The 12500-nt window shown below is 49.9% G+C and overlaps 1 protein-coding gene across 1 annotated transcript in view; it reads left to right on the top strand.

Moving 5' to 3' along the window:
* Positions 1-12500, top strand: part of LOC308175720 (formin) — a gene marked incomplete at both ends in the record, with an annotated part of 86528 nt that overhangs the window by 14764 nt on the left and 59264 nt on the right. The window contains one exon of the mRNA XM_080550268.1: positions 3982-4154. Coding sequence (XP_080406394.1) covers positions 3982-4154 — 173 coding nt within the window. The remainder of the gene's footprint in view (positions 1-3981; positions 4155-12500) is intronic.

Genomic DNA, 12500 nt, shown 5'->3' with positions numbered 1-12500 from the left:
TTCTGATCAGGATTAAAGGTTTTTGAACCACCAGGGCCGTGATGACTACAGACCAGCTGGTGCTGAATGCAACAGGAAGGAGGAGAAGAGTCTCGTTTGGGACCGGTCCAGATTGCAGAGTTAAGCTCGATCGAGACCCACAGTGATTACACTCTCCCAAACGTAGTTATAATCAGCCAATTCGATCTGATCTGCATCCTGGATCAGAGGAAAAAGAATCGGGATCATTCTGATCAAGGTTTTTGAACCACCAGGGCCCTGATGACTCCAGACCAGCTGGTGCTGAATGCAGCAGGAAGGAGGAGGAGAGTCCGTTTGGGGGAAGTGTAATCACTGTGGGCCTCGATCGAGCTTGACTCTGCAATCTGGACCGGTCCCAAACGAGACAGTCAGCGTTTTCAGGCGTGGTCTGCTCAATACCGAGAGCTGCATTATCATAATGAAAAGTTATTAATCTTATCAGACTTTTTTTCATTTCACTCCCTGAACTCTCCCTGGTCCGTGTGCTGCTACCGCATTGATGCTGAATAATGACTCATTTTGTTTTTTTCCGATACCCGCCCGGAATACTAATTCTCATGTTTGAATGATTGTATTTTTGGCCTCTGGCAAGAAACGGTTGAAATCTGTCCGTGTGTGCGGTCTCATAACTGCACCGAAACCATTCATTGGCTTTGGCTCAGAGACACAGACCCTGGGGTAGAGGACTTTGTAGGACAGGTCTGAGGTGTAAGATTGATGACTGCTGTGTGTGAGGAGGTGTATGCCCTAGCTGGCTCAACACTGAGAGATCCAAGAAGGCGTATGATCAATATGGTGGTTTACTTTTCACCACAGTCTTTCACCACACAAACAGCACCTGGGTAGGTGTTGTGTTGTGTTGTGTTGTGTTGTGTTGTGTCGCAGCAAGTGAACAACCTGAATTGAGGTCGCTGAGTTCCAAGTTCAAGCGAGCTACTTTGCTGCTTCTCTCTCTCTTTTTCTCCCTCTCTCGCTCCCTCTCTCTCTTTCACTCTCCATCTCCCTCCCCCTCCCTCCCTCTCTCTCTCCCCCTCTCTCTCTCCCCCCTCTCTCCCTCCCCCTCTCTCTCTCTCCCTCTCCCTCTCTCTCTCTCCCTCCCCCCCTCCCTCTCTCTCTCTTTCTCCCTCTCTCTCCCCGTCCCCCTCTCTCTCTCCCTCTCCCCCCCTGCCTCTCTCTCTCTCTCCCTCCCCGCCTCTCTCTCTCCCCCCCCCCCTCCCTCTCTCTCTCCCTCCCTCTCTCTCTCCCTCTTGCATGACTGGATCTCCCAAGGGAATGAATGCAGGGCGTACAGGCACGCTGATCGTGGGGGAGGAACTCTCTCTGTTGTGAGAGTAGTGTAACACGTGTGCCTTCAAGAACATGTTCAAGTGGCTGTGGGTCGACTCTCGTTACCAGAGAGTTAGTTAGTTAGTCAGACGTACTTGTTTTTTGCGAGTGCACTACATTAGCCTAATGTAGGAGGGTAATGATATATGAAGTGCTAAGAGAATAAAGAGGTTAGTCGCAGCAGCTGCGGATGCGGTCGCAGTAAGTCACCGAACACTAAATCGAAAAGGCCACTACACGGAAGTTAAGACTGCACTTGTGCTTAAAATACTGCCGATACTGTGACTAGGATGTGACTTGTCTGAGGACGTGCTGCCTCTTCTCTATAAGGGTGGAAAACGCTCTATGAAATATTTACCGACTCTTACATCCTAGGTGAGCCCTGTTTCGATGGTAATGTTCCAACAGTGTGTGTATATGTATATATATATATATATATGCCATTTAGCTGGCGCTTTTATCCAAAGCGACTTACATTGCAGTGAGTGCATACATTTCAGTATATATAGTCCCAGCAGGAATCGAACCCACAACCTAAGCGTTGTTAGCACCATGCTCTACCAACTGAGCCACAGAGGACACAAAGACACACACACACACACACACACACACACACATACGCACACACACACACACACACACACACACACACACACACACACGCACACGCACACACACAGACACACACATACACACACACACACACACACACACACACACACACAGAGAGAGACACACACACACACACAGGCCTCAGGGAGGGTCCCTGCGTGTGGCGTTAGACCTGGTACAGTATAATCCTTCTGACTGGCGTTTGAGCCTCGGCCCTGTGTGTCCTCTGGTCTGCAATCCATGACAACATCATCCTACGCTGTGGAATTGATGTGTAAACAGTGAACGGGCACACACGGACGCACACGCACACACAAAGACACACATACGCACACACACACAGAGACACACACACAGACACACACACAGAGACACACACACACAGATATAGACGCACAAACACACACACACAGAGACATGCACACATGCAAAACACACATATACACGCACACGCACACACACAGACACAGACTCACACACACACACAAACACACACACACAGAGACACACACAAACACGCAAACACAGACACATACACGGAAACACACACACACACACAGAGACACAGACACACACACAGACACACACACACACACAGAGACATGCACACTTTTGTAACGATTGGAGTAGCTCTAATGGTTCCAGTCCCTGGGTGATGTCCCCTGTACCAGCTCAGTGATGGTGAATGGGTTGTGTCATCCATAGAGACCCGGTAGTGGATAGTGACATTTTGTTTTTGGACTACCTTCTGTTCCACAGACACAGTTCTTTATTAGATCAGAAGGCTGGTTGGCAGTGGTGAGGAGGGAGGGGAGGAGGGAAGAGGGGGGAGGGAGGAGGGAGGAGGGAGGAGGGCAAGCTAAGTGCAGGTTATATAAATAGCCTTCTGTAACCTGCAGCTAAGATGGGGTCTCTCTCTCTCTCTCTCTTTCTCTCTGTTTCTGAGAATTTAAAAGGTACATAATGGCCTGCTCTCTACCTCCGTCCAGGATATATCCATCCAGGTTGCAGGTCCATCCTGACAGCGGATGTTATCTGTTATTACACCTTTATTACATCACTCCCCGCCGGCAGGACCGGTCGATCATGACCAGAACCTCACGACACAAAAACAAACAGGTTCTTCCCGACTGCAGTTGGCCTCATTAACGAGGCCCGGGACCCCCGCTGACACTGACTGTTATCTGGACCCCCACTGACACCAAACAGTCACACTGCACTATTCTTGTCACATCACACTATTCTTATAAACACTTTTTTCATCTCTATTATTATTATTTTTCACTTATGATTCACTTACTTGTGAAAACCTACTTGGCAATAAATCTGTTTCTGATTCTGATTCTGATTCTGATGATACACATATATATACAGTACTGTCACTAGGGGAGTCCGACTCCCCGACACCATCTACTGGTGACTGGATATTATTGGACTAATTGCTAATGCCTGTCACCTGTTGTATGTTGGTGTGTGTGGCTATTTCGGTTAGGTGTCCCTTTTCCCTGTACCCTTGTTAGTCGATCACTTGTGTTACCCCTTTGGAATGCTTCGGAATCCTGTGTATGTATTACCGCTCCGATACCCGGCCGGAACGTTATTGAACCTGGACTTTGTTGCGTTATTGAAATCTTGTACCTATTTTTAGTGTGCTTTGTTCTGCCTTCATTTTTATAGTTAGTAGTTGCATACGTGCTGAGCCCTACTGCTCTCGTTTATCTTTGTTTCCTTTTGAAAGTATTATGTTTGAACCTGCGCACTAATTATTCTCAGTAAAGAGAACCTTTATTTCATTCAATCTCCGTCTCGTTGATTACATACACCGCACCTGGACCCGACACAGTGGTACATACAGAACTTTTATAGAAACGTAACACAGTACCAGTCAAAAGTTTGGACACACTTCCAATTCAATTGAATGGGAAAGTGTGTCTAAACTTTTGACTGGTACTGTGTACCTGAGTGTATAAAGTGAGCCAGTACTAAGACCTGTATGTGTCCTGTGTGTGTGTGTGTGTGCAGAGGACGCCCTCTTGAGGCAGGATGACATATGGCTGCTGGACGGGGATGACTCCGTCTCCCAGGAGCCCCTGTCCCGCGTGCCCCGCCCAGACCACCTGGACTTCCTCAGGATCACGCCCCCGGAGGATGACATCATCGGGGACACGCCCTACTACCCCAGACTGGACGGCATGGTGAGCTAGGCCACGCCCACCACAGCTAGGCCACACCCACAGGCCACACACAGAACATCAGTCCTTGTCCATTACATTTACTTTTTTTTTTTACGTTTCACGTATAACTGCTTTTCTCTATCAAAATATGCCCTCTTCCTTGACAGATTTAAGCTCAATAGTGAGCACAGAGATCAGCATTTACATTTACATGTTTGGTATTTAGCAGACGCCTTATTCCAAAGCGACTTACAATCAATTTGACTAAGTAAGTGAATCATCTATCCACCAGTCATAGCAGGAAAAAGTCATTTATGCTCTGGCCTGTTTTTTCTTTTTTTTATTGACACAGGAGAAACAGTACAGGGGGGTAGTAGATGTCTTAGGAGAAACAGTCCAGGGGGTAGTAGATATCTCAGGAGAAACAGTACAGGGGGCTAGTAGATGTCTCAGGAGGGACAATTAAGGTGCAGCCTGAAGAGATGGGTCTTCAGTCTCCGACGGAAGATGGGAAGTGATTCTGCAGTCCTAGCGCTAACATCACAGCTAGCGTTAGCGCTCTAGTTACCCATCCACTGTCAGAGCGGCTTAGCGTGGCCGCCCTTGTTCCCTCGGGGACCGAGAGACTAAGCGAGGACTTCCACTCCACTCGAGTGCAAAAAAACACATGATCACAGAGTCCTATATGAGTCGTATTAACAGATCTAGGATTCTGTCGCGTTTTTTCCAGGAGCCCGGGACGGATTCACGCCGTTCCGCTCAAACCCGCCATGGTTCGGAGTACGGTAGAGAGAACATACCAGAACATACCAGCGTCTCTGCCTCCGCTTGGGTGTCAGGCCCCTGTAACCCCTGTGAGAGTGGATTGGGTCAGGCAGGGTTAAGCATTTCAGAGTGGATTGTGTCATTCAGGGGGTTAAGCTGTTTTTTCTTAAATGGGTCGAGCGGGAGAGCTCAGCGACTGTACAGTACAAAATAAGTGTTTGCTACAGGGCATGTGACCTGTGTAGGCGTGTATGTTCCCTCCAAAGGCCACACACACACACACACACACGCAAGCACGCACGCACACTCACAAGCACGCACGCACACACACAAACACACACACATACACGCGCGCGCACACACACCAACACACACACACACAAACAGACACACGCACATACACACGCACAGACACACACACACACACACACACACGCACACGCACATGCACGCACGCACACACACACACACACACACACACAAAATCCATTAATATTCATTTAGTTTGTCTCCAGGTGGTTTTTTCCACAACTGACTAAACTCAAACAAGCTGACAAGACTCTCTGGCGCTTGGCAAACGGCTCCGGAGCGCTGTGAGACGCACGTACGAACGCACAGTCGACACCTTTCATCCTCCGCTCCAAACACCCGCTGTCAAACACCAGTGACAGCCACAGTCCTGCCCTTATGTGTCCCTTGTTACCCACACTGGAATGTCGCATCACACCGTCAACAACATCGTCACGCTGCACCCTTGTCACCTAACCTAACCTGTCCTGACCTTCTCACCTGCCACAAGGTGAATAATAATGTAACAGATGCCGTTCAGCTGACACTTTTATCCAAAGTGACTTACATTGCAGCGAGTGCATACCGGTACATTTTTTCAGTATATATGGTCCCAGCGGGAATCCAACCCACAACCGTAACGCTGTTAACGCCATGCTCTACCGACTGAGCCGCAGTTGTTGAGGATGTGCTGCAATAATGAAACAATTACTCTCTCTCTGTCTGTCTGTCTGTCAGGATTCCATCATTACATACTTTACAGGCTGTCTGGCAGGATTTGACTAAGATTAAGATACCCATCCCTGTAGGTGACTTGGGTGTGGTTGTGTGTGTGACAAAGTATTTCCCAGCAGTCAAGCCTGTATCATTTAAGAGGTAGCATACCTTTAAGAAACAGTAATGACTCTTGTGTTTGAATATTTCCTTTGAATATACCTTTTGAATATGCAGAAGAGTAATAACACCAGTGTAATAACCTGCAGGTAGCCAGTCCACATACTTCCCTGTGGTGTGGCTCTGCTGGCTTTGTCTCCATGTCAGGCCTGTTGGACACTTGTTTTACTAAGGCATTGTTAGACACTATCAATCAATCAGTCAATCAATCAGTCAAACTGTATTTATATAGCACACACAGTGAATGCAACTCCAAGTGCTGAACATAAAAACAATAGTTAAAAAAAAAGAAAAATAGTTCAAACTAAAAGAACAGGAAAATGGATAAATAAAACACAACACAATAAAACAAGAATAAAACAACAAATAGATAAAATACAACACAATAAAAGCATGAATAAAACAAGAAATAGATAAAATACAACACAATAAAAGCATGAATAAAACAAGAAATAGATACAAATACAACACAATAAAAGCATGAATAAAACAAGAAATAGATACAAATACAACACAATAAAAGCATGACTAAAACAAGAAATAGATCAAGTACAACACAATAAAGGCATGACTAAAACAAGAAATAGGAGATAAGAAGTGTAAGCTGAGGTAAACACCAGATCAAAGCCAGGCTTTTAAGCTTTCGTTCTCAGTCATGCGTTCTCTTTTGTTGTGAGGTAAAACCACAAAGGGTTCATCAGCGGTGTCTGAGTGTTAGGACTCATACGGGACATGCATTCTGCTGTCGGCTTAATTCCTTCCCCGCACATTTTGCTTTGAACTTTTTGTTCCAAAGTTGTTGCTCAGTTGCTTGGGTCAGATCGTTGAAAGGTGGATGGATGTCTGAGTGAGTTGGAGTCTGTCATATGTGGTGGGCATGCATGTGGTGGGCCAGGTATAGTTATCTGTGGTTGTGAGCCAGCTTACCTCAGGCCTGCGGTGGTAATCCTGGTGAGGTTGGGCCTGGGGCTGGGACTGGGGATGGGGATGGGGGATGGTGGCTGGAGGCTGGGGATGGGCTTGAGAAAGGGACTGGGGATGGGCTTGGGAATGGTACTGGTGCTGTGGTTGGGCCTGGGGGCTGGGACTGGCGCTGTGGCTGGGCCTGGACCCGGGCCTGGACCTGCGGCTGAGAGAATTAATGAAGTAATTAAGTAATTAATTCCATAACGGATCAGAGCTCCTCCTGTTTCCCAGGGAGACGACTCTCTGGGGATTCTCTGTGGATTTGTCTTAATCCATAAAATCAGGAAATAACTTTCTCAACTAACACAGGAAAAGGACCAATATACCAGTTGTATGAAGGTATGTACTTGACATTGAGATTTAGAATATTTCTGATTTCAGAGATTACAGAGAGATTATGAGAAATTGGACATTGAACATTTCAGATGTGCTTTGTGTTTGAAGCACAGACTGTAGCATGTCTGCTGTGGTATGGATTTTCCAATCACCGTGACAACCTTTCCTTAGTTATAATCTACAGCTACTGTCTAGAGGAATGTGTTCAGGAGTGAACTTTGGCTTCGAAAAGGCCAACCGTGACTCTAATAGGGCTTGGCATTCTCACAGAAAGCTGCACTAAAGAAATAGCCTTCATTTCACCACGTACCTTTCAGATCTTTTCAGTCTTGTGATGTTTAATGCTCAGTACGTCAGCCTGAACGATACTGGATCCTTTCGATCCAGAGGTTTTTTTCAACTTACATTTTTCCTTCTTCTTGCACTATGACTGCCAATGGCCCCTGGCCCGAGCTTATATTTCTTTTTCTTACGATGACTGATGGACAGATGATTCACTTACTTAGACAAATGTATTGTTGTATGTTGTAAGTTGCTTTGTGAAAGCCGTCTGCTAAATGCCAAACATTTAAATGTGGATCTCTGAAAGGGCACATTTTGATAAAATTTGAAAAACAGTCATATGTGTAACTTAACATTATGTTGCCCTTATACCTGTGTAATAATTGCATTACAGCACTGTATGTGGTGTAACCATTGTTCTATATTCTTGAAATGTTGCACTGCTTTAGAGCGTACATTTATCGAAGCTACGAAAGCTCCTACAGCATGTTGATTTTAAAGTATTTTGTCACATAAAAAAGTTGGAAAGTCAACATCTAAATAACCTCAGCAGAGTTCTCTGTAGTTGACTGGCGGTGTTTAAACGTGGTGTGTGTGGTGTTTTGTCCTCCTGCGTATGGCTATCTGTGCGCTCCCTGTTCTGGGAGAACTTAATAACTGTGTGTGCATCTGTGAGGGCAGTGCATCTGTGAGGGCAGTGCATCTGTGAGGGCAGTGCTTCTTACGATTTACTGTCAATTTACTGTCAACCCTTAATGAGATTCATTCCCTGAGATGAGTAAATCAAAACACATTTTTCCTCACACAAAAATATTCACAGTCCTGCTCAGTGTGCCCTGTCTTTGGTGGGGGGGTGTTACTGGTCAGGGTTGCTCTATTGCTGCTGCTGCTGGTGCTGACAACACAGTATTGCAGTGTTAGCCTGGTCGGCTGGCAGTTGCTGTGGCCCAGGGTCAGCATGACTAATCACCCTGGCTTAAGCCAAGTGTGTTGTAATGGTGAGTAGCCCAGGGCAGTGCAGCGAGGGCTGGGCTAGGGCTGGGGTTGGACCGGCCTACCCTCCCACCTGACCACTGGGAGATTAGCAACGCTCCCCCTGGGTTCACACTCCTCCTGAGTCTGTTACTGAGGGAGAGAGAGAGAGAGAGAGGGGGCGGGGGGGGGGGAGTGAGAGAGGGAGGGGGGGTGGGGGAGAGAGAGAGAGGGGGGGGGGGAGGGAGAGAGAGAGAGAGGGAGAGGGAGAGGGAGAAAGAGAGAGAGAGGGGGGGAGAGAGAGGGGGGAGAGTGAGAGAGAGAGAGAGTGAGAGAGAGAGTGAGAGAGAGAGAGAGTGAAAGGGGGCGGGGGGGAGAGAGAGGGGGGGGGTAGAGAGAGAGAGTGGGGGAGAGAGAGAGAGAGGGGAGGGAGGGAGTGAGGGAGAGAGAGAGGGAGAAAGAGAGAGAGTGAGAGAGAGAGGGGGGAGTGAGAGAGATAGAGGGGGGGAGAGAGAGAGAGGAGGGAGAGAGTGAGAAAGAAAGAGAGAGTGTGAGAGAGAGAGTGAAAGGGAGAGAGAGTAAGAGTGAGAGTGAGAGAGTTCCACCCCTTTACCTGTGGCTGCCATTTTGAATAAGTAATGAGGAGTAACCGGACACCTGTGCAGGCTTCCTGCCCGCCTCCCGCCACAGTTCCCTCCCTGGCTGTACAGGAGAGGGGCGGGGAGAGGTAGGGGGAGTTAGGGGGAGGCAGGGGGAGGTAGGGAGAGGCGGGGCCAGACCGGGTAGACCAGTGGGCCACATTATTTTTCCAACCTGAAGGGCTTTTCTCAGACACACACACACACACACACACACACACACACACACACACACAGAGAGCTCTCCTGTATCCATAGACACACACACATACATACCCACACTACTCCAGGCTTTACCTGTGGCGAAGCGGAATATTCCGGACTACGCTGCCAACTTGTTTGGAAGCAGTTTGGAATTCTTGAAACTTTGCTCTGATGTACAGTGCCAGTGAAAGACGGATAGCTCCTTTCCTCCATGGTTTCCCAGGGAGATTATTGCGGGACATGCTTCCAACCACTGAACAACACTGAACTTGACCGGGAACGTCATTGGAATTTCACCCCAGGACAACACCAGGAAAGTGAACTGTAACAGGAAAGTGAACTGTAACTTATTACAACACACCCAACCCAGTAGAAAAGAGAGAGGCTATTTAACGGTTTGGGGAAGTTTTCCTAATACAGTCCAGCCTGTGTTGTGGTTATATGTTGTTAAACTGGATAAGAGGATAGCGGGGGTTATAACCGGAGCCCTCCTGGAGAGGGTAAGACAAGCCGGAGGGATTTTGTCTATACAAAGGCCTTTTGTTCGCCGGGACCAGTAGAAGTGGAACAGGAGCAGGTTGGAGGACCCAAGGTGTAGAGATGAACCCTTTGTGACTCTCTAAATGGACTGTTCTGTGCTGTTCTGGGCTGTTACGGGCTGTTCTGGGCTAGGCTACCTGTAGCTGGCCGGCTAGGCATCAACTAGGTTGACTAAATGCTACTACAGTAAGGTGTTTGTGTGTGAAAATGGACAGTGTGAGTCACAGCTCTGAGGAGGGCCAGGGGAGACAACAACCCCCCAACTCGTTTCTCAATAAGATCACCACCATGTTCAAGACGGAGTCTCCCAACAAGCAGGCAGCAGGAAGGACCGCTGTATTGACATCTTTCAGGACCCTGTCGGAGGAAGAGGATTATCTCAGGCAGGTCGATGGAAGTGCCGGCGATGGCATCGGCGATGACAGACCCACAGCGGGGGGAGGAGGTGTTCTGAGTGGTGGGGGGGGAGGAGGAGAGGCCCTTAACAACGGTGGAGCCACTCCTCTCCCTGGTACGGAGCAGAGCATTGAATCATGGGAGATGGAGTCCCGTAAGGAGACGGGCAGGACCCGCACCCCCACCAAACCAGGCCGAGCGGCCACACCCACACCCACGGCTGACCCAGACCTGGTCCAGGTCACCCTGGTGGAGGTCCACAGCGAATCGGAGACGGAGGAGGATGACGAGGAAGGCCTCCGTGGCCAATCGGACGGACACGGACACGCCGCCGGCCCTGGAATGTCCTTCCTCCCCTCCTCCTCCGAGGACCTGATGTCATCGTCGGGCGGCGATGATAACACGGGTCAGCTGCCACTCTCTCCGGACTTAGAGCTGCCTGTCTTCCGATTACACAGCCTGGTGGAGCGGTCCCTCAAAGACACATCTGTTCTGTTCACTTCAAGGTTCGCTTCAGCCAGGTCTGACAGCAGCAGCGGGGTGGTAGTAGCAGCAGACGCTGCTCTTCTTCCCTCCACTGCGGAGGGATCAAGAGTCGCCTCTAGACGTTCGTCGAGCGCCACTGCGGACACCAGGCCCGTCCAGGTCGAGGGGGGTGTGGATGCGCCCGAAATGGGGTCGGCATTGGTCAAGGCGTACCGCAGCAGCGTGGACGAAAGAGCGCTGCTCGGGGGCATGGACCTCGCGAACGTGTGTGCCGGAGGAGACTCTTCCTCCTCCTCGTGTGTGCCTTCGCTTCTCAACCTCTCTCTCACCGCCTCTGGACCACCACAGGCCACCGGCGACGACATCACCTCAGGGCAGGCGAAGGAGGAGGAGGAGGAGGAGACGGGCCGTGGTAGGGAGACGTCAGGGGAGAACAGGAGGAGGAACTCCGGTCGCCTGGACTCTCCCCCCTGCGGGCCACCTGCGTCCGCAGGCCTGGCTTCCCCCCGCCGCAACCGCCTGGAGGAGCAGCTTGACAGCGACGCGACAATGGGTCTTTCAGGGATTTCCCCGGCCGTGTCCCGCGCTCCTGGAGAGTCCCCAGCTGACAGCCAGCCAAGTGCCATTCCTGTCCCCGCCGCCTCGCCCAGGAAGCCAGGGAGCCACATGATTGCCACCAGAAGGCGTAGCTCGGACCTTTCCTCTCCCCCCTCCACCACCAACTCCACAGTTTCTTCCCCCTCCAGGGGCATGGCTCTCTCCCCAGCCTCGGCCCCCTCCTCCTCCTCCTCCTCCTCCTTCTCCTCCTTCCAGCTGCCTGCCCTCTTCAGCGGGCTGCGGGTGCTGAAGAAGGGGGCGGTGGGGGAGGAGAGGGAGACGGAGAGGGAGATCAAGCGAGGGAGGGACGGCGACCTGGCCCTTCTGAGCCTGAAGAAGACGGTGAACAAAGCCACTAAGCTCTTCCCCGAGCAGAACACCACCACCACCACCCCCACCAGCAGCACCAAGAAACGTCCCGAGCCCAAACCTGTGGGCCCCGAGACCAAGAGTAACTTACTGGGTCAGCTCAGCCAGCTGCTCAACCTAGACGGGACCAGGGAGGACAGGGGGCAGGAGACGCCGGCGCCGTCAGAGCCCAGCGAGAGGGAGCCCGACAGGGGGGAGGAGGGGGGGACGGAGAGGGGTCTCTCGGTGGACCCCGCCACCCCACCTGGTGTCCAGAGAAGAGAGGCAGAAACAGCCTTCGACACCTTTAAGAATCTTTTCAGCTCCAAGCCTGCCAAAAAGGATACTGCAGAACCCGCGGACCTAGACGCGGTGAAGAAGAAAATCAAAAATGAGAAAGAGTTGCTGAAGTCCATCTTTGAGAGAGGCGCCAAATCCCCGGGTCCAGCTGAGGTGAAAGTATGTACTGTTCAAACACTGCTGGTTTGTGGGTTTAACTCATAAACAAACTTTCTTCCTCATGTTGAATTTAGAGAACGTCATTCATTGTTTGCTCTCAAACACCATTGACCAATATATGACTGTAGTACTTCCGGTTTTTTGTTTGTACTGAATTTTTCAGTTCTATCTTTGAGACTTTGATCATTATCTTTAT

The sequence above is a fragment of the Nansenia antarctica genome (genome assembly GCF_963989245.1).
Source record: "Nansenia antarctica genome assembly, chromosome: 1".
NCBI lineage: Eukaryota > Metazoa > Chordata > Actinopteri > Argentiniformes > Microstomatidae > Nansenia > Nansenia antarctica.
This window is presented reverse-complemented; position numbering and strand designations above follow the sequence as displayed.